This window comes from Oxyura jamaicensis, chromosome 2 (assembly GCF_011077185.1).
Source record: "Oxyura jamaicensis isolate SHBP4307 breed ruddy duck chromosome 2, BPBGC_Ojam_1.0, whole genome shotgun sequence".
Classification (NCBI taxonomy): Eukaryota; Metazoa; Chordata; class Aves; order Anseriformes; family Anatidae; genus Oxyura; species Oxyura jamaicensis.
In genome coordinates, this window is record NC_048894.1 from 17,262,278 (window position 1) to 17,285,401 (window position 23,124).

Here is a 23,124-nt window from a genome sequence, read left to right on the forward strand (position 1 = left end):
GTTTAAGTGGCTCGGGTTATGTGATCTCATAAGGGATGGCGAAAGCTACATTTCAGTGTTCCTAGGGAATTGGGGATTTTTCTGGAAACGAAAGATGGGCAGGCTTCAGAAATACAGCTCCAACAAATCATGACAGTTTTTTTTCTACTGAATGAGTTGTTTCTTGGCCTGTAATGTTATGGCTAAATATTTTTCAAATTCTTTATCTGCTCTTTATTGTTGAGAATTTTTTAACGTAGATGGATATAGAGTACTTTGTCTGACTGCACAGTCAGATCTTCTTGATTACAGATTCTTCTAAATATAGGTTGTGTTTTTTTTGTTCCTGTCCTCTCTTCCCCCAACCCCCACCCTTTTCCTGGCCTTAAGCAAACATCTTGTTCTTTTGCTTTACAGGCTCCAGATAAAAGGAAAGCGTTAGAAGAGACCAAAGCCTACACAACTCAATCTCTAGCCAGTGTTGCTTATCAGATCAATGCACTGGCCAACAATGTATTACAACTGCTGGACATCCAGGCATCCCAGCTACGGAGGATGGAGTCCTCAATCAACCATATCTCCCAGGTAATCTTTTTTAATAGAGGCATTATCTTGCCTCCTGTATTATTGAGAGCTGGATAGTTTACATTGTCGTCTTTGAATTCTCTGAGTAATGCGACTGAAAATGGTAAGACTTTCTTCTTTTAATATTTATAAAAGCCACTTTTTGATGGAGGTCACGACTGAAATAAAACAGATCCTTTTCAAGAAGCACCAGGACTATATTTGGCTTAAAGCTGGAGTTAATGATTAAGATTCCAGAATAAGAAGCTGCAGTTGAGGAAGGGGTAGGGAAAAGTATTCTATTTTTGAAGGAAAGGAATTCAGAGGATTCAAATGAAAATGTTCTTTAGTGTGGTCAGTGAATTTAAAACCTTTGTCGGTCAGCCAATACTGTGCTAGTGGTACATCTTAGACCAAACTGCTCGAACTTGAAAGAAAATGCTTCTCATGGCCTCTGCTGTCTGTATCCCTGTAGGCCCTGCTAACCTCTGTTCACTGTTCTTAGAGTAATTATGGTTTCCAAAAACATTGTGAAATGGCAGCTCAGTGGTTCCCCTGAAAGTGTGTCAGCAGGGAGGAGATTCCAGTGCGTGTGGAAGGGCCTTCCTAGTAACAAACCTTTCTAAAACACTTGTCGAGTTTGTGTGTGTGAAGAACTATGCAGAGTTTAAAGCAGCATCAAGTATTTAAAAAGTAGTTGCCACTGAAACAGTGAAGTAGGATGGAGTACAGTTGCTGGAGATGAGTTTGGTGCTCTGTCAAGTAGTATTCAGAGGCTTTGTGGTGCTCGGATTATGACAATCTCCAAAGAATTGACTGCATAAAGGACTGAGCCAGCAGGCCTTTGCAAACATTGCGTGTCCTGTTGTAATGAACACATCTTTTCTTATGTGTTTCAGAGCTTCAGTGTGTGAGGCGGTTATTGTTAAATCCTCATTGGCCCACTGATATGACTAACCATGGAAAAAGCCCCAAATGTTTGATACTAGCACAAAAGCTGTTAGCCCTCTGTCCTGTTTGCTGCTTGAACTGAAGGCACTATGCTGAAAGCTATTGGGTCACCTGATACACGAACTGTTTGCTAAAGACTGGGAACAATCAGTGCTTTGTAGAGCTTTTGAGCAGTGTTTAGCAAGGTCACTTGTAGTTTCTGTCACTGGTTGGTCCTTCCTGAAAGTAATCCTTGCTAATAAATGAACTGCTGCGGAATAATTTTGGAGAACTAACCTAGATATGGGTGATATGTACTAGCTCAGCTGTTTGCTTTCAAATGTACTTGATCAAATGCTTAAACTGCATATCTTAAATTTGCTGTGCAGTCTCTTGATAGACTTCCTATATTCTCTGAGTTTCCAGAACATCTTTTCCCATGTTTGTATCAGTCATGAATAGTTCTATACCACTAAAGCATGGGGATGACTGTATTCTCGAAATGGAATTCTTCAGCATGGAAGAAGCATTACCTAGAAACAAATTCAAGGCGCTGCCAGTCAATTATTCAGTTCTGGATTCTGCAATACAGAGCAGATACCTGTGGGATAAGGTTCAATTTGGTTTAAAACGTTTCTGGTAACAAGCACTCTGGAAGGGCAGTTTCTATTCCCTTGCACCTCTGTCACACAGTACCGACACTCTATTTCAGTTCTCTGCATGTTTTCCAGAATGACTCTAGGCTAAATGACTGGACTAATCTTGATTAGTAGCCACTCGACATTTTTCCTAGCTGTGTGCCTTCTTCAGTGGAAAAAGCACTCATGAGAAGTTAAATGGGGAGGTGTGCTCTGTTCTGGCTAGTGGAACTTAACCATACAGATGGAAAAGTTGCTTGCTTTTATAGGAAAAAATGAATTCAACTCTTTTCGTGTGTTGAGAGCAAGCAGAGGCTTCGTATGAGTAATCGCACTGGGGTGAGGGAGCACTGCTCTGAAGACAGTGAACAGCTCCAGGAAAGGCTTCTTTCTACTCTGGCTGCTACATGAAAGCCAGCTCAGCTTCATCTATATTTTCTGCAGTCATAGTTGAATTTCAGTTGTAATGTGACGGTCTGAGGTGGCCTGCAGCATAATTATTTACTACACCCATGATACAGAGCTGTGCGTATACAGCCCAGCTCTTTGGCTTAAACCCTTGCTACTGACTTTGACCTTTCCAAGCCGTTCTGATATGGCAGAGCATAGACTTGACCGCTGGTGTGAAGTTTGAAAACCCTTTTGGTGTAAGAGAACCTGTTAGGTAAGATTTTGGGGAAAAAGCAAGTTGATACTTTGGACCATCTTGAACTTGAAGGATATACTAAAGGCATTATGCTTTATATACCTCTAGGACTCCATACTACAAGCTTCCTGCTGCAGTCAGTTACACAGCATATTTCTGTCAGTTCCTGTTTGGTGCTTTAGTTTGACCATTCTTAAGGCAAATACATACTTGGGGAGGAAACTTCAGGTAGGAGTTCAGCTAGTTTTGATGTAGGGTACAAAGACAGAGCTGGCCTGAGTAATGTACTGTTGTGGTGTGGCCTCTGAACTTTTCCATATGGGGCACTGGTGTAAAAAGGCAGCAGGGGGAAGGCTTGAGCCCCACATGACTTGTGCACCCACAAATGCTGGGTTTTAGCAGAGCAGTGGTTCGGTTAGGGAGGAGCTGTTTTGTCTTCAGCTTCAGTGACCCAGAAAACCCTTTCCTTGAGGACTGAACAGCAGTAGCTAAGTGTTCAGCTTTTTTTGTAGTATCTGAAATGTGAGGTGTCTGGAACAGGTACTGTTTGCTTTTATAGTGATTTTTAGGAAATATGGATGAATGCATAGACTGGACAGTGACAGAATAAAAGAGTTGCTAAGGGCCAGCCTGCATTGGGAGGCAGCGGGAAGAACCTTGGACATCGAGGTGGGACAGGAATGAAGACCTTAACATTTGGTATATGACACTTCTTAAGTGTCATATTCAGTGAATAAATAAAGCATTTCCTCATGTTCCTTGCTGATATGTTAAACACTGTACTTGTACTCTGAATGAAGTTGATGCTATTAAAAGAAATTCTAGTCTGCTGTTCACACTGTTGTTTGTTTGTATCATTCCTGCATGGGTCCTCAAGCCCACAAGTGAATTCTTTAATAAATGAATAAATCCTGTACTGTCTTCCCCTTTATTCTAAAATTTTGTCATTCAGTAGAGAAGTCAACAGTTCCTCTCTTCATAGCTTCACAGGGGAGCTCTTCATTAACATTTGACAGGGGAGAACTGCCCCTCTAGAAAGTTGGGCCTACACTTCTTTGGTCTTCTCGCTTAGGTTTCTTGGTGGTTCTCTCATCTCCTCCCCCCTCCCTCCAGGAAAAAGAGCTAACTTAGGAAACATACTTCAAGATATGTTTTTGCTGCTTCATTTCCACAACCTTCAGGAGAGTGAAGATGTGACAGAGCCAGAGTTCTCAGAGGAGAGAGATGTTGACAGGGACATCCTTATTTACTGTGTCCAAACTGAAAAATGTAACTGATCATCTCTCACAAATGTTCATGTCTGAGCAGCTGCAGTCCTGGGTGTAGCAACCATTTTTTTTTTCATGGTCATAAATAGTTTTTTAAATAGTTCAGTATTTAAGTCCATGCATATTGAATCACGAAGAAAGGAATAGAGTCCTTTTTAAGAAATGTTTTGCACCAGGGAAAACTGCACCCCTTAAAATGTTCAGTGTTAAGATTCCCTTCTGCATCTAAAGCTGTTCTCTAGTGCAAAATAAGGGCAATTACAGAAAAGTGTTCTGAAAGCATAATTCTCAGCAAGAAAATACACGTGCATCTTTGGTCACCACTAAAGGTTTAGAAGCAGAAAAATACTGAATTGGTTTAGAAGAATCTTGCCTGTTGCCCCCATGTCTAATCCGTTGCACGTGTAACTCAACACAAGCAGCTTCACGCAACTTTAGCAAGCAGAAAGCCAACTGCATGTTGTGCAGTGTGGTTGTCTGGTTAAAACCAGTGGCAATCATGGCATATACGGATCTTTTGTCAAACTTCTGGATCTTCACATTGTAGAGTGTGGTGATTGACACGTACACACCACTCCCATCCCCTTATAGTGAGGCATTTTCCATTCAGTAGGTAACCAGCTGGGACTCCTGTGGATCAGGCTTCAGGGAAGCTCTACCAGCTTCCAGCAACGCTCTGGGGCTTTGGGGGATGAACTTGTAAGCAGTAGAGCAGGCTGGCTGGTCTTCGATGCCAGGAAAAAAAGCATAATAGCTATTAAGTGGTCAGCATGTCTTTGATATTTAAAGAGGCATAAGGTAGTGCACATACAGTGGTGACTCCTTATGTTTTAGTTTATGGGGAGGAGCTGTGTCTGAGTGTGCCTGTCTTGGATTAATGCGATACTGTATTCATGGGTTGTGGCATATGATCACAGCACAGTTCAAATTCACGTTTGAAAACCAAGTAGAAAGAGGGTAGAAAACATGGCAAATCATCTGCTGATCTCTGTGGATGGCCACCCCTGGGACCAAGCATGAGTTACTCAAGTACTCTTAGTACTCCTATGGATGGTACTCTTCAGTTCCATCTAATGGTTCCAAGGAACAACTTCAGGTATTTCACCTTAAAGTTGCCTCTTTAAAAGGAACAGGATACATAAAACTGATCTCTGACATGAAGAGCGTATGGGTTGGACAAAGACTGTTAAGTGGGAAGAAAATTAGCCAGATCTAGAAAATACTTGAATGCTACTAACATTGATCAGAATATTCTTTAGAGACCACTGAGAACATAAAGCATGTCCTCAGCCAATCTGGGGATAACTCTAAACTAGGAGAGTTGGTTCATATGCTGAACGACTGAGCTTCAGGGCAGAGGAGCCTTGAGAAACTTGAGGACAGAGCCAGCAAAAAATGCAGGAAAGCTGGTGAGGTGCAAGGCCGTGTGCCCGACGTGGAGTAACCCTGTGTGTTTTGTGCAGGCTGAGGGGTGACTGAGCCACAGTTCTGCAAAGGTGCTGGTGTTCAGTGGATGCCATGCTGAGCGTGAGCCAGTGCCACAAGGCTGTCTGAACAAGTGAAACGAGAGCTGGGCTACTTTTGGAAGAGCATGGCTGGCAGATGGAGGGCAGTGGTTACCATCAGCTGAGCAGTAACATAGCTATCACCTGGAATGCTGTGTCCACAGTTTTGTCACCCCTGCCTTGTTCGAGAGAGATGTAGGGAAACTGGAGAGAGTCCAGCAGAGAGCTACAGCGGTTGTCAGGGGCCTGAAGCCTACAGGGAGAGATTGAAGGAGTTGTGCTTATTTAGTCTGACAAAGAGGAAGCAAAGCAGTGACACAACGGTGGCCAACGAATACTTGAGTCTGTCTCTGTCATTGTTGTAGTGACGCTCTTTTGGTAGTGACAGTGTAAAAAGGAGCCTTAGTTGTAACTGCAGCTCAGTGGGTTCTGCCGTGGAGTTGGGAAGACAAGTTACTCTCTGGTGTGACTCATTTTAGTGCTACACTTCAGTAGCTGGACATACCCTAAAATCTGACTTTGTGCCCTTGCGGGGCACATCAAAAGCAATAGCAGCCAAATGGCAAAGGGGGAAGGTGGAGGCAGTTAAGTCAGGGTGAAAACGCTCCTCCGTGTCTACAAATCCTTGCTAGCTCCACTTCTGTACAAGCTTTCCTTTCTAGGCATCCAAAAGTGCATGAGGAAGCGCTGTTTTTGCAGGAACAAGAGTATTATCTAATGTATACCTTGGAAAGATAATGGCATCTTACTGCTTTTCTTGCGCTGCCTTTACTTGTCAACAGACACAAATATTCCTAATATGGTGAAGAAACTTTCCCCCTTTGTTTAAATTAACCTTGCCTTGGGTGGCATTTGCTTTCCTATTAAAGTGCTGACAGTTATCTCTGTGGCCTTTGCTTCACATCCTGTTCGTCCTGTACTCTCTGTGATAGAGGCCAAGGCTCCCAGAAGCTGCCTCAGCTCAGAAGTTGTATTGTGCTCGCTCAGGTTATCTCTCCTTAAGAAATTTGTTAACTTTGTTCACATCAGCTTCTACACATTCTGTATGAATTGATCAGAATGTAATGTAACACGTGAGGCTTGCCCTGTCAGCTCTTCTGTTGGGAAATTCTCTCCTTCATGACCACAAATGAACACACACAGGATCTGTCTAACTCCTGTGCAGTTTGCCTGATGAGTTAACTATCATGGGAATGTTTTATTTTTATGTCTGGCTGCGAAAGACCAACCATAACCCTTTCTGTGATGACCAAGTGACTGCTGCAGTGACTCCTCTAGGGCAGCTGCTTTGATAGAGAAGAAGAAATTGAGTCAGAAACTTCTGTTTCCTGTCATGCTTTATTCACACCTTTTTTGTGAGTACTGGGTTTGAAGGCGGTTTTGGGGAACAGCTAACTGTAATAGCTGTTCACTGTAGTGAAATCCATCATGGACTCATTGTTAATCCACAGTCTGGTAGAAGGGCAGTCTGAAAAGATCATTTCCAGTATCTTTTAGACCATTAAAGCCTCCTTTCTGCTCTATGGGGTTTTGGCCATAAGCTTTAGATACTGAATTAAGAGGCCTGATGCAGCCTCTTGCTTTCTGAAATCAAAGCAAAAATTCCAGGACTGTGGACGTTATTCTGGAAGGCTCCTTCTGATAACTTTGTACAACAAATGAATCAAAGATGTTTGGGCAATCTTTTTTTAATGAAAACCTCTCATATCTGGTAGATACATCACATAAATGAAACGTGTCACTAACCTCCTGTGAAGTCATATATTAGACTTCAGGAGTCTGACTTTTTTTTTTCCCCCTTCAGATGCATCTGATTAGATTCTTGGCCAAAATTAATTTTCTTTCTACTTCAGGTCTATTCATGTAAAGACCACTTCTTTTAAAGAGCTCTTGTTTTGTATTGTATTCGGGTTTTCTCACCTCTGCCAATGCTTTACTAGCACAAGGGCTGAGGAAGAAGGAAATGGAGGAAGAGATGGGGGTAAGATGCAGCAGCGGGTGACCAGCTGCCAGTGTTAAGTTGCTCACCATATCTGTGCCATCCAGCACAGCTATCTTTCTTGTTGGCTGGGTAGTGTTAAGCTTCAGCTAACAATATTTGGGGAAAGGAAGGGGGAAGGTAAGTACGAGATGCTGTACTGCAGAGCTGGCATCTCACTTGTATGGTGTCACTGAAACTGGCCCTCCCAGTCTGCTGGCTGCTTCAGCACGGGGCTGAGAGCTGGGTGCTTGTGGCTGGGCTTCTTGTGCAGCCGGGACAGGAATTGCTTAGCACTTTCTGCTGGCTGGTTTTGTTTTGGGGGCATGAAAGTACTTCGTTAATGGTGATCTGCAAACGGAGAACCAGGTAATGGTTCACATGAGTATTTTATAAGGCAGTGGTAACATTCTGACACTCTTTATACTGCTGCTGGTTTGGCTTTCTTCTCTTTGCTAGCAGCCTTTAGGGACCCATTTACGTGTCAGTTGTGCATGTCTTATAAAATACCTTTTTCAGGTTACATTGGAAAGAATTTGGTCACTGTGGACTAGTTCACAGGAGGTATATGAGTGACTTAGCTGCTCTTTTAAAGCTGGGACAGATACTACTGTTTTGTTGTAACTTGAGCAGAAGTGTGTCAGACTGTTAACCTTACCAAACACTTGTCGTGTGGCTGCTGTACTCAGGTGAGCATCCTGTTTCAGCACTGGTGGGACAGTACGAGCTTGTGCATGATGGAGGCAGTTGCAGAGCACAAAAGTTTCCATTTAATGAACAGAAAGACAATGTGTGTGATATTTTACGTATTCACATTCTTTATGGGAAAACAGCTAATTATAAATAGGCTCATGTGTTATATTATTTGAGAACTATTTTTTCCACTGGAGAATACGATTCTTAACTGATCTGTTGCTAGTGCCATGACAGAAAGTGGGGAGGAAATACAATTCAAGATTCGTTTGACGGAAGGCTGTGCTGTAGGCAGGGTTTTTCTTTTTTTTTGAGAAAAATAGTTATATGTTTTAGACTAACACAGTTTGAGTAACAACTGTTGGGTGCCATGAATTGCTTTTTCAGTCATTTCCACTTGGAATGCTGTCTGTGTGTAAGCAACCACCATGAAATATGTCTGCCCCTTCCTCAGTTTTGAAAAATAGATTGTTAAAACTGATATTTCCATAGAATCAGAGAATGGCTTTGGTTGGAAGGGACCTTGAAGATCACCGCGTTCCAACCCCCTGCCACGGGCAGGGACACCTCCCAGCAGACCAGGGTGCCCAAAGCCCCATCCAGCCTGGCCTTGAGCACTTCCAGGGATGGGGCATCCACAGCTTCTCTGGGCAGCAGCCTGTGCCAGGGCCTCACCACCCTCTGAGTGAAGAATTTCTTCCTTATATCTAATCTAAATCTCCCCTCTTTTAGTTTAAAGCCCTTCCCCTTTGTCCCATCACTCCACCCCTTGACATGGAGTCCCTCCCCAGCTTTCCTGTAGGCCCCTTTAGGTACTGGCAGGCCACTGTAAGGTCTCTCCAGAGCCTTCTCTTCTCCAGGCTGAACAACCCCAGCTCCCTCAGCCTGTCTTCATAGGAGAGGTGCTCCAGCACCTCCGATCATCCTCGTGGCCCTCCTCTGGACTCGTTCTAATATGTCCATGTTCTCCTTGTGCTGGGGGCCCAGAGCTGAACGCAGTGCTCCAGGTGGGGTCTCATGAGAGCAGAGGAGAGCCTAATCTTCATTTCTAGTTCCAGCAAATGGTTACGTTATTTAAGAGCTGTGTCTAATTATGTTATGTGGGCATGACAATGAATGTAGTGCAGGAGCATAGGATCACAGAACTTCTATTTTGTTTCCTCTTTGAGAATCTGTTAAAAAAGAATGGCTTTTTCCTGAATACTCTTTTATGAATACTAATGTACAGTGGTCCTGTAGCTTCACCTGTTTGTGCACAAAAGCGTTTGCTTCTTCCCACACGTGTTGCCCTGGGATGGCTGTTACTTACAGGGGATCCATCAGCACCGTTCAGTGTAATGTCATGGAGACTGAAGCACAACTTGTGATTTCTCTAACTTGCTACTCTGTTCCTTGCTTGCAATAGAAAATAATGTTTTGTAAGTCAAGCGTAGGTCTGATCTTGTCAAGCCATCTGGAACTCCTATATGTAGCAAAAGCAGGAGCAACAAGGGTATGATTAAAAGCTGTCAGGCTTCTGTACAACATGAGAGCAGGTAGGATAGGGACCTTACAGTTTAGAGGGATATTGATGGAAATTACAGAACATATAAATGTTTCGGGAGAGGTCTGTTGAACCACCTCTTGCAAATATAAGAACAAAGAAGCATTGAATAATGGCCAAAGGGCTTGATTGGATAATAGGAAATTCAGCTTCCCTGTTGAGCTCAGTGTCTTAGGGGATTTTTTTCTTTTCAGTATGGTTTTGAACAAAACTAGGCTGGGGAGGATGCGAGAAAAGCCTTCAAAACACAAATCACCCTTTATCTGACTGGGTAGGGGATAAACATCATCTTTGGGAAGCTGATCCTTTGTTGTGCGCTTATAGGATTTCCTTGTATATGTTGTTAAGACAAATATTGGGCAAAATGCAGCAATGGCCAGTTGTAGTACAGGACTATATGAGATGAGTTTTTCTGTAGATAAGGCTCATCTTCTGAGCTAGGCTAGGAGAGGTGTTGCTGAATTTTTTGAGCAACATACGTGTTTTTGGTGTCTTAATAGCTGATAGGTAGTGTCTGTTAACCTAATCACATGCCAGCTTGTGGACAAGCGAATTGTTTGTACCTTTTAATTAGAAAAAGAATCAAATGCTATTTAAACCTGTATGTTCTTACAAACAACAACAACAACAAACCAGAAGCTATAGTTTATGCAGTTGATCTACATGTGTATCTTGGCAGGTAAAACAAGGCATTTGAGAGCAGGTAGCAATATTGTGTTACTCCAGCGCTGCAGCACCGGGCACTGTTTTCCTGACCTGCTGGTGATGGATGAGTTGCTGAAGTAACTGAGGACGATCTCCATTTGGGAGGTGCAACCTGCAAGTCGTAGCCAGAAATTCACTATCTTAATGTAATTTCAGGGCGTTATAGTAAAGAAAGAAGTGCAATCAAACAGCCTGAAACAAATTAGACTTTCTTAACTATGTAATCTCTTAGTTGTGCCACTACGTTTGGGTTTGGTTTCCTCATACACCCTAAATCTCATGTTGAGACAGCAACGTAATGTGTCACTGCCACGGTTATCAGCCTGTAACCTGATGGAGCCAAACCATCCTTTGTTTTATTTTCCCCTCTGCACTCTTAGAATTGTTTGCTCACCACTTACATATCACTGTTTCAGTCTCCTTCTAAATTGATGTAGTGAAGTATATCTGTTTCTGGTATGTGAATTCATCCATGTGATCTGTAGACATGTCCGTCAGAGCCTTACTTTGACAGTAGAAAGACAAATGAGCACAGAGGTGCTCGTCCTTCACATACCACAGTTTGGAAGCACCCCAGCTGTAGTGATAGTGTTTGGTGCCACTCTGGCTGCTAAAGCTGGTAGGGAACTTTTAGGGATGTTTATGGTCTTCTTGTTAATGTTTTCTCCCTTTCCTTAGTACAAGCTGTGGCACGCTAACAAATAGTGGGACTTCAGGAAATGGGGGATGGTTTCTGGAAGTTCTCTCTCAGAGAAGTTAAATCACTTGGCATTTTGCTGCTTTAAGCATTCCTCTGTTAGTGCAGCGTGCCTCATGACTGGCAGAGAATATCAAGCTTCATTCCCCTTTAGCTTGTTTCTTGCTTCTAGACCCCCAAACCTGGGAGCAAGAGGAGCTTGAACTGGCCATAACTCCAAGTAGCATCTTATTTTCAAAGAGCTGAAGTTATCTCTCAGCATTTTATAAAAATGTATTTCTTTGGGCTGCTTAAATGTGTAGTTCTTCAGACAGTGCATAAAAACTTTGGAGATGCTCTCTATTAAAGCTGGCTGAATTACTTGGAATAAACATACCTAACATTTTTTCTTTCTGCAAAGTACTTGCAAAACTTTTTAAAGGCTGTTTTTCATGTGAAAGTTTTGCCTGACGTAAGACCAAGAGAATGCTGCTGATTGTTTGTTACTGGGTAGTGACTGGCCACCTACTCCTATATTATTCAAAAGCCTTATCTAATCAGTAGGAACAGAATAAAGAAACGTGGTGTGAATTTTCCCAAATGCATTTTTAGAAAGCAGAGGTTCTGCAAACAATTACATGACTTAAGCAAACATCTTGGGGGAAGAAAAAAACAGATTGTGAACAGTCTAGAGATTTATTAGACTAAAGATTTCAGTAATTTTTCTGTGTACTCTTCCCCTGCTGCTCATTTGCCTAGATTTCTTCATCATGGTAGTTCTAAAAACAAATGTGTAGTTGTTGTTTACACTAGCTATATCCTTCTAGGAGTAAACACTAATGCTGGATAGATATACATAACATAAATCCAAAAAGTACATTGACCTCAGGGAGATCAGGATTTACCAAAACAATGAGGAGGAGCAGGCCACCGAAGTTTGCACAGCTGTCTCTCTACAGTCCATTAAATTGCATCCTGATGAGCCCCGTTATTTCTCAGGGAAGTATTTCACTGCCCACCACTGGTTCAGGTAAGTGTAGCAGTGAATTGATCCCAGCTGCTTTGCCATGCAGTTAGAGGAGCTCAGCAACTTGTGTGTGTGCTGAGCTATGTGGTATTGCCCAGGTTAAAGACCACTTGTCCATGTGTCAGTGCTGCTCCTTATTGTGGGGCTTCCTCTTGAAATGCTGCTGCAGCCTCCAACACACCAGAGGAACAGGAATATCTTTACAGGACACCAGCATATCTTCCTCAGCTTGCTTTGATCAGTTTGCTGGCCAGCATCTGCATGGCGTTTGTTTAACTTTGCCTAAAGCGACACTGAAAACATGTCCCATCTGCTTTTACCCTGCCATTTTCTTGCAGCAGGCAGCATTTTGTTCTCTCTGCCTGCCCCTAGCTGTGGGATCAGTTATCCTGGAGACAAGATCATGAAAACTACAGACTTTGCCCTTCTGCAGGCTGCCTTTGACACATCATCTCCCAGGGCTGGTGGTGTTCTTCTTCTCCCCAAGCTATAAAGAACTAACTGACCACCCAGTTCTGAACATGTATATGATCAGTCTGGCTAATGAAATTAGGGTAACAGCGCTGGGATAATGAGTTCAGTGGGGGGACGTAGCAATATCCTCTGGGCCTACATGCGCGAGTAGTCTTCATGACTGGTAGGTACTTGCTCTCAGCTTGCCATCAGTGCACGTAGGCAGAATGGAGCTGAGTGGTGATCCTGGAGGAGGGGACAGGTGCTGGGATAGTTTCTTCTTAGGCTGGGATCCTCTGCCAGAGTGCCCTGGCTTTGCCTGGAAGAATTTTGGCTGGGAAAGGCTGTGACTCAGTAGGCGCAAGTGCTGCTTGCTGGGACTGCCAAGGCCACGCGGATGTTCCCAGCAGATACAACAGCAGTATTTCACATGGGTGGCGGCCAAGAGTAGGAGACTGAAGGAAATCCACCTACAGGAGCGTGTTACTTCCTCTTTTAGTTGTGCATGTGGAAATTACAATGGCAATGGAGAAGTGCAGCAGCCTTAGTAATTCCCTCTCTGCCCTGCCCCCTCCTTCTAAACTCCTAAATGCCATACATGTGTGTTACTGGCTTGTCTGTTTTCTGATTTTTTTATTCCAAATTTCAAGAAGCCTGTATGACTCAGTCCAAAATAGTTCCTTCTCTTATGATACTTGTGAGGGGATTTTGCTAACTCTCATTTTTTTTGCTAGAATGTCTTCATTCACTCCCATGCACAATGCTGTGGAGATGGGGATTTTGGAAGAGGTTTGAACTGAGTGAAGCTGATGATGCTTTTAAGCATATGGCTTGTCTTCTGATACACCTCCAGGAGAGAGCTGTTTACAGAAGGGGGATTGAGAAAGGAGAGACTGGATTAGAGTGTTGAACTCTTGTTCTATATTTGTCTTTGAAAACAAAAATGAAGAGCTTCTCAGATACTCGTTGTTTTGGTGTTGAATTGACATGGAAGTGCTTTTTGCTGCAGTAACGCACCGAAGGTAGTAGCACGGGTAGGAAGTCAACTACAGGGCGAAATAAGTGTACTGAGAGCTTTTAAGTGGGATCTATAGTGGTTAAGAGTTGCTTCTGCCATCATATTTATAGTACCCCCCAGCACTGGGCCTAAGAGAGAAAATTGGCCCCATCAGATGAGGTGGGATCAAAGAGTTATGGAAATAACATTGTCCCTTGGATGATTTGTAATCCAAACTACATTGGCAGGTGGCTGAAGGATACTCTACATCATTTCCACCTGTATTGCACCTGTTTTATGTCTTAGGGAAACAGTCTGTCCCAGGACTCTCAATCTTAGACACCGTATAGGCCCTGAATTCATCTTTGGTTTTTGGGCAAGGGGGGTGACATTGTGGGGTATTGGGATTTCTCATGTGTTCTTAGGAAAGGTACACATCTGAAAATTAATTCAGAAAACATTCAAGTACATGCATGTGACAAATATATTTTATGTGGGAATTTTGTTTTTCTTTATTAAAGTAATAATCATGCTATGCACAGCAGATCCACTCTCCTAACCACACAGCATACCTTTGTATTTGGAAAATCTTTTATTTTTGCTGTTAAAGGTGATAAAATAAAACACAGTAATTAAAACTGAGGTTGTGTTAAGTCATCTTTTATGATTTCCCCCCCTTAAATTTTGAAATGTCAGGTTACCAATAAATATGGGGAGGGGAGAGGGGGAGTCTACCTTTTTTACCCTTTAGGCATGAACATTCTGGCTTGTCATTCCAGCTTTTTTGGTTCCTTACCTCTGACAAACTTTCAGAAAGTTCAAACTTGTTCTGTTGAGTTTATTTTTTATAGGCTTTTTTTAGATGGTTTCCTTTTCAGCCACCTGCAGTGCTCTTTGCAATTGCACATGTTCATCTCCTATGAAGTTGCTTTTTCTGGCACACAAAATGCTTTTCATTTGACATACAATTTTGTTCTACTCCCATGGTGGTTCTTTAGCGAGTCCAAACTACTGAAGAAGCCTTTTAATTTTTCCTTTCTGTCCTTGTGCTTTTCTTCAGTCAAGATTATATTTAGATTTGTAAGTTTTGTTTAATTCTAGACAAGTGCATTGCTTCCAGTAAGGAAAGGAGGACTCATTCAGCTACTTTAAAATGCTGAAATTCTCATGTGGGAGCTTGCATAAGCATATTTTTTCTTGTTTTTCAAATGAACCTACTCATGCATGCATATCTTGAGGAATACCCAGCAAAAATGCAATTCAGAATGACTAAAATCCGATTTCAGGTACTGAAATAAACCCATGCATACAGTTGGGATTTTGACTTTGCATAAGCAAAAGCATTTATCTGATTTTGTGCTTTTTGAAGACTGAACACAAAGTTAACACGTTATGACTGCACATCCCAACTGTTGTTCTGTCAGCATCAATCAGGAGGGCTGTACACTTGAAGCACTTCTCTTTTGAAGTGTCTTCTATTTTAAAGACCACTTCTAATCAGCAGATTTGTTGCATTCCTGGCTTATTTTCAAATATAATTAATAAGCTGTTGGTTCCATTTAGGTGGGTTTTTCTCTGGAAACTTGTGCTAGCAATGTAACTGGTGTTAGTAAATCATTAAAATGTGTACTCAGTTGATGGTGTAGAACATCTCTCCTCCTCTAGCGAGTTGTAGATGTACCTTTATCGTTCCTTTATCAGGATCCTGTCTTGGTGAAGAAAGGATGAGGGGAGCAGGGGTGACTGAATAAACACAGAAGCACACACAGAGTCACCTACATTGGAAGAGACCTCCAAGATCACAGAGTCCAACCTCTGCCCTAACACTAACAAGTCCTCCACTAAACCATATCACTAAGCTCACCTCCAGGGATGGTGACTCAACCATTTCCCTGGGCAGGCCATTCCAATGCCTAACAACCCTTTCGGTAAAGAAGTTCTTCCTAATATCCAACCTAAGCCTTCCCTGGCGCAACTTCAGCCCATTCTCCCTCGTCCTGTCACCGGGCACGTGGGAGAATAGACCAAAAAGGTCACTGTCCTTCCCAAAGGGCTTTGTTGCAGAGCAAGGGACTCAAGTGGATGGTTAACTTGCTAGGAGCTGTGGTTTTGAGCTGATAGAGCTGGTTCTGTGCATCCTGTCACACAACAGTTGTGAAGTGGTGGTGTGCCTTCAGCCACAGCTGAACCTCCACAAACATTGGATAACTTCTGGAGAGATTGGGGACTTGATCTTAAAGCAGGGAGTAACACCATGGAAGCTGCTGCTGTCCCCAACAACTCCTGACTTTTGATGATGAAAAGCCAGGTAGAGGGCAATTTCACATCATCTTTCTGTCTCCACTTCTTCGTGTTCTCCCATAGAGATCTGTGGTGGTGGTGTATTTTTTTTCCTACCTGTTTATTATATGCAGGCTCTTGAAGAGGGACTTGAACAAGCATTTGAATGTGAAAGACCAAAAAAAAAGCTAGAATAAAAATCATATTGTTCCCAATGAACATGTATCTGAGGTGATTGGAGGGTTTTGTTTGTTTGTTTGTTTGTTTGTTTTTAAAAAATGAATCGTGTACGCAGCACACTTCAATAAGAAGTGTGTATATAATTGGTCTGCACAAATGGTTAAAATCAGCAGTAGGGTTTGCCGAACCATAGGAAATGCTACCTAACTCACTTCTGTATTCTCACCAGCAATTAAAACATCGATGGATGCTCTTTGACGGAGAAACCCTGTGTATCTATCACTGCTTTTGGCAGTGCATGGGGCAGGTATCGGTGGCAGCCCAGCCCATACGCGAGCCCCGCAGAGCTCTGCCTGTGTGGGCTCGGGTGCCGGCGGGCGGCCTGGGAGCTGGCCCAAGCAGCGGAGCGACTGGCTTGGCACAGCACAGGAAGTCTGGCAGAGCCAGGAATAGAGCTGCTGCAATCTGCCGTCTTCCAGACTCTTGATCCTAGCCACAGAGCCATCCCACCTCTTCCCTTCGCTCGACTGACATCCCGGCAGACAGCCTCCTCCTGCATTCGGGGCCAGCTGCCTTCACGGTGCTTTCTGACCTCCGTGCTCCAGATGTTTGAAGTTCCATTTCCCCCATGCTTCTGTGAACTTTAGCAAAGTGCTTCTGGCATTTCACCAATGCAGCCGGGGAGGAGGGAGGTCTGTTGCCTTAACCATTTTCTCTCCACAATGAGGGTCTCCACAGAGCTGCTGAAAGCTCTTTCTCTGCAGGACTTCAACTCCATTTGTCATCAGTTGCCATCTGCCAGCCTTCCTTCCCACATCTCTCTCCATGTTCCCAGAAATACTCTATAGAACCCCTCTCCGTATGCCCTGTGTTAACATCCTCTTCCTTTCAGCTGCAGGGACGGCGGTGAGGATGTGATGACGTGCCCTTGTGACTCTTCAGAGGTGCTCCTCTGAGGATGCTCCTCAGAGCCTAATTCTGTGAGGTGGCATTGCACAGGCCAGACTTGTTGATTTCCTTCAGCTGCCCCTTTTCATCTCAGCATCTCCTGCAAGCAGGCTGTTATAGTAGCTGTAGGAGGATAACGTGAGGAGCTTCCTTTCTTTCCTCCAGTCCTGTGTGAAGGATGAGTGTGTGTCCTCCATGGCAGTCCTCCTGTTTTCAGTTGGCAGCAGGAGAGAAAAGTCAAGCATGAACTTGAGTCCAGCTCTTGGACTAGTGGGTTGCTTTCCTTGCTCTGATTCTTGTCCTAGAATGTCACGCACCCGCTCCTGGCCCCTCCAGTATGTCCTTGCTTTCTGTCCCCTTTCTGCTCAGTTTCTCCCGCAAAGTATGTGACTAGATTTGCCAATAGGGTACTCTGAAAAGGATCTATATAAATAATCCTTTTGCTGAACAAAGCTCTTCTCTCTCCTTTTCAAGGCTGCTGTATGTGCAGCTTCCCAATTTCCAAAATGCAGTCTGTGGTCTTTCAGTCCAATAGTGAACCCTGCTCTTCTTTTGGAAGGAAGGTTTCTAGTTTCAGAACAGCAGGAGGGCCAGAGGTGAGGCTGTTTGTCTATGGCCAGTAAGTTTATGCCTGTTTCTGTTGTTTTGAGCTTATTGATTTTAACGAGGCTCATCAGTGTATCAGCAACCACCCCCACTCTCCCCATTTTTTGTAAATATATATCAGTACTTTAACACTTGCAAGCACACACTCTGTTGGTCAGAAATCAGTTTTCTGTTAAGTTTGCCCTGTACCTGACTTGCTCCAGCTTCAGATATTCCTTCATCATGTTGAATTTCTTGAGCAGCATGTACTGTGGACTTCTGTGGTGTACTTCCCCACTGCCTCCCATCCCAATTTTTCTGATATCCCAGGCAAAATATTTATGTAAAGGTAGAACATTTGTTTAGATTTCTGACGTTTTAGTTCAGTTTTGCAGAAAATCTGGTCTGCTTTATGCTGATGACTGTTGCTAGGAGAATCTGAGAAAAAATCTGCTAGTGTGTATAAAGAAAAATACTTAAATTCTAAAGTCAAGGGCCAGCTTCGCAGGATAAACTGAAAAAACAATCTGCTTTCAGACATAGATGATGTCCAGTTGTGTCAGTAAACTGAAACTGTGAAAATAAAACACAATCATCACTTTTCAGCATCCTCTCCTTCCCAACACTGAGTGATTTTAGCAAAAGACATTATTAGCAGTGTGTGTATCTACAGATACATAAAAATGTGTTGCCTCTGGAAATGGGACTTGATATTTCTTTCATAATTCTTCCTTTGTTCTGTCTATAGCTGTTCCCCTTCAGGTGGATGTAAGCATTTTATATTGATTGATTACAAAAAGATAAAAGATTACAATCTTTATAAGATTGTAAGTTGCTGTGTATATGTTGATGACCTCAATTCATTGTGTTAATCTATAAAATCTCTTGATTGTGAACCCTGCCTGCAGTAAAAGGAAGATTCAGATTAAGAAGCAAGGCTTATCGGGGTCCTCTAGCCTTTCACCTTAGGAGGCTGGGATTTCCCAGGGCTTCAGGAGCTGAATCTGTCTGGAGAGGTCTGTCCTACTGCTAGAACTTGTCTGTACGCTGAAGGGAATGTGAGAGAAACTTCTATCTATAAACCTACAAGAAAACTTTGCTGGGTTTGCAGCTCAGGAACTGTGACTCAATCTATTTCAGTTGCCTCCTACATTGCTAGAGGTTACGGGCAACCTGTCTTGCACGGTGCAGCTTCAGAAGGCATGGCAGGAGATTCTGGGTTATTAAGGATTATTGTTCACTTCAACATAGTTGATGAAAGAAAATTCAGGGAAAGGAATGAGGTTGTAGGACTTGACCAAGCTTTTGATCCATTCTTTGGGCAAGGCTTGGAAGAGGGATGGGAAGAGGCAGATGCCCCCAGGTTGCCCGGTTCCATTCTGTAACTGAGTCGGTGCAGACACGGACGGGGTGTTCAAGGTACCCCTCGTCAGTGGTTGGCTGTTGGGATTCCCAGTGCCAGTAGAGCCTCAAACCAGGGAGGACTCACCTCTTCGTGGGTGCAACCTGTACGTTTGTTTATTGACAGTTAAATCTGCACGTGTGAGGAGATCTTCATGTTTGATAAAGACCTTAGCTACATCTCTCATCTCCAGTTGATAACAGATAGTCAGAAATGACAGCAGATAGACGTGTCCTGTACTCCTTAGTTCTCCTTTGTAGATTCTTATATGTATTTATGGATCTTGAGGGAGAAGAAGTGGAAAGAAACAGCCAAATTCCTTAAGAGATCTTATCAAAGTTTGTTCATTCTTAAGCAAGATGAAAGGTTTTTACTTCTGTAGGTGAATTCTTGAGGCTCTTGAACACTATTTTGATGAGTATCACACGATATATAAACAATAATAGTCAAGACAAATACTCGTTCCTTGCACTTTAATCAGGAGTTATTGAAAGATATAATTTGTAATACTGTGTAGATATTTATAGGTGATGTCTCCAAGGAGGAGGAAAGAACCCCAAACCATTCATGCTTTTTCATGCCTGTTGTGCCTTGAACTCCTGACTGATCTTCTCTCTAGAATTTCTCTTGCAGTGTATGTCCACATTTCCATCTGTTGAATATACTAAGCTTTCTTTTGAATTTTCTTCACAAAATAACAGTGTGAGATGTGCTCTCCCTGAAGTTAACTGTCTGATCTCATTAAAGCTGGAGATCTAACTAACCTTTTTTGTAGGTCAAACTGACTTCATTGCAGGTAGTCTGTACAAGTGTGTTGTCCAGGGTCCCTTTGGTGGCATTATTTGATTAACTGTAATTTGTTTATTTAAAAAGTCTCATTAAATGTGCTTTCTTTATGGAAGTAGCAGTGGGATAAGTCTGTTTCTAAACCAGAACAGGTTAATGTTTCTAGTCTCATCAGATTGTTTAACCTTAGGAAAACGTACTGTGTAGACTATGTAGCAAGACACTGAAATAAAATGGGCTGTTTTGGAGAATGACAGTAAGGGCTAATGTTAAAGTTGGATCTAGGAACAAAATAAAGAGTAATTTTTTTCTTGTTTATTTAGGGGATACTGAAAGCACCTCAGCGTTTCTTTGTTTCCTTCGGTTAATGCTACAATTGACAGGCTGGGTGTATGAGCCTGTGGTACTCAATAGAAAATGTGTGTTTACTAGAACATGTTAATGTTTATTTTGATGTTTGTTAATCTGTAGAATTAACTAACTGTGTAGTTATCTCACCATCCCTAGGGGTGTTTAAGGAAAGATTGGACTTTGTGCTTAGGGACATGGTTTAGTGGGTGACATTGGTAGGGGGATGGTTGGCCCAGGTGATCTGGGAGGCCTTTTCCAACCTTAATGATTCTGTGTTTTACCGTTATAAGCAGCTAAGTCAGAAGCCGCAGATGGAATCACAGATAGTAAAACTGATCTTACTTTTCATATTCAAATACAAGCAAGTAAGCTTGGAATCAAGACAGTTGTACCAGGAAGGAAATGAAACTCCTTTCTCCGCACCGCTCCCTGTTGCAGGCATTGCAGGGTTTTATTGACTAGGCTCAATCTGAAGCTTGTGCCTCTGCCCAGTATTTTATAACATCAAGAAAAATTTCTGCTGAAAGCAGATACCACATCTGATGGCTTGCTAACCAGACTTGATACATCAAATCTAGTGTTGCAATTGTTTTGTCTTTGACCAGAAATCCTACTTTTATCTTTATGGCGTTCTTTTCCCTTATGTTGCCAGCAATACAGTCTTTGATTATGAGGATTTCACTGCTCTCAGATGTGAAATGAAGTCCTGTTCTCTCTGTTAACTTGCTGTTTAATAGCACTGACCCTAGCAAGGCCTGTAACTCTCAGTTTGGGTTTGTAGAGATGGCTTGCAGGCAGTCCAGCACCAGCTTTGTGCAGATCCACTTGCCAAGTGCAGTGGTGTGTAGTTGCACCACATATGCTGGGAAGATGGGGCTGGGAAGTGGTAAGAGGTCATGCTGACTGCAAAGCTTCTGCCTTGTGTCTCTGCTTTTGCTCATATAAAGTAATTCCAACCGATGTTGCTAACATCTAGATGTGTGTAATGCTGATTTGCCCTGTAATCAGGGCTTTACTTCATTTCAAATCAAGTTTCAGTAATAGATTCAACCCTTTATTCAACCACAAACTGAAAAGGCGAAAAAGGGAAACAATGTCGAAATTAGGGAGCGCTGTTGCTAATAACATACAGTGCTGCCTTCCTTTTCTCCTTGCTTTCTCTTAAATAGCAGCTTCAGGTGGTGTGTGGAGTTTGAGCCTACGTTTGTTCTTGTCTGAATCTGAACCTGGAGCCAAACTGAAAAATTACCTCCTGGCAGATCTTTGCAGCACAATGCAGTTGTTTGAAGGACATTTATGATATAATTTTAAAAAACAAATCTGAAAGTTTTGTATGAAATGGCCCGAAAAACTGTCATTAGAAATGGAGGCATAATTTTAGGATTGTTTTTGTCTAATGTATGTTGAATATTACATTTTTAAATCAAGGAAATGCCCTCAAAGTAGCTTTTCACTCACCCCTGAAGACATGGGTGAAAGTGGTGTTGATTTTTGAAAAAACTTAGTTTGTAGCTTCTTACAAATTAAATTATTAAAATATTTCTGGGGTTTCATTTGCCTACTGTTTTTACATGATAACCATGATTGCTGAGGACTGCTTTCTTCCCTCTGCTGTTACCTCACTCTTCCCAAAAGCAGCTTTTCCCATTTCTTCGGTGCCACAAATTGCTTCTCCTCATCTCCTCGACAGGTGAGGGTGTGCGCTCATGTAGGCTGGTTCTTGAGGAGCTGGAGAACAGTGTAGTGGGAAACCTTAAGTAGAGTTTTTCTGCGTGATGCTTCTGGCATATCAGTTAAATCAGATATTTATCTGGTGTGAATCTGTGGTACTGATGCAGTGAGTTGTCTTTGTGTTCAGGACAGCTTGATACTGGCAACAGCTGATGAGTTGAGTTGATTAAAAAAAAAAAAAAGTGCTCTTTACCAACTGGGCTTACATTTAATAAGGAAAGCTGTGGCTGTGCGAGTATGTGGCTCATAAATTTGAGCCAGAGTGGTTTGAGGTGCAGGGGTTCAGTATTACGAATATGGCCAAAGCTTGAAGTTGTTTTTTTGATGTGATCATTATATATGTGGGGTTGGTTAAACTATTGAGATATTTCCCTGAATTAGCTTGGCCAAGTATACTGCAGCCTCTATCTCTGTAAAGGATTTGTCGAGGGCATCTTGCACACTTTGGGCATGGGTAGAGCTGTGTCAGTGGCACACAAAAGGAACACATTCAATTCTTGCTGCATCATTGCTGCACTCCACTTGGCCTTGAGGCTACTTCAGAGAAAGCAAACGGTTAAAGTTTAACTCTACATCCTGTTGATCCACTGCTTCTTTCAAATGGTTGGAAGCAGACAGATAGCGGAGGCAGCTAATCATTAACAGTCCCTTCAACCTCCAAGCTCAACTTTGCTTCTGGGATCAGCTGGCATGCTCCCTAGCACCTAGTTACAATGGCAAAAGGGTTTAGCTTAAATTTGCTTCCTAAAAAAAAAAAAAAAAAAAAAAAAAAAAAAAGTGCTTCTGGAAGGGCTCTTTCCTCTTCTCCAAATCAGTTCAGTGCTGGACTTCTTCCTTCTGGATGATGTTGTCTAGGAGTGGGAATCCCATCCCTATTTCCCAAACCTTAAATTATGCCACATAGTTGTTTCAGAGTAGCCCCAGTGTACTTGAAGCTGGTCTGCCTGTTCCCTGGTGCATGTTAACCTGTGTGAACCCAAGCCTGTCTGCCCCATTTTGCTTCTCTTCATCTCTGAAGGTTACAATTAGGTCTCGTGTATGAAATGGCAAGCCACCTGCTGCTGAGCTGTCCCGTCACCACGTCCAAGTGGGCACCAGCTCGCAGCTGCAGGTGCCAGCTGTGGCCAGGGCTCAGGATGGCCTGGTTTGGCTGTTACCCGGTGTCTTTGGCTTGTCTCACTTGGGAACTAGCTGTTGTCTGGCTGGCCAGCTATGCAATCCTGCTAGAAATGGCTTTTTCCTCTTTCTGGAAGTGAAAA

At 42.8% G+C, this 23,124-nt stretch overlaps 1 protein-coding gene across 11 annotated transcripts in view; it reads left to right on the plus strand.

The window, feature by feature from the left end:
- The window catches only part of ABI1 (abl interactor 1), an 80,068-nt gene that overhangs the window by 23,427 nt on the left and 33,517 nt on the right, over positions 1-23,124 (plus strand). For all 11 annotated transcript variants that reach the window (XM_035319287.1, XM_035319291.1, XM_035319294.1 and 8 more), the window contains exon 2: positions 397-564. In XM_035319287.1, the coding sequence (XP_035175178.1) occupies positions 397-564 (168 nt within the window). The remainder of the gene's footprint in view (positions 1-396; positions 565-23,124) is intronic.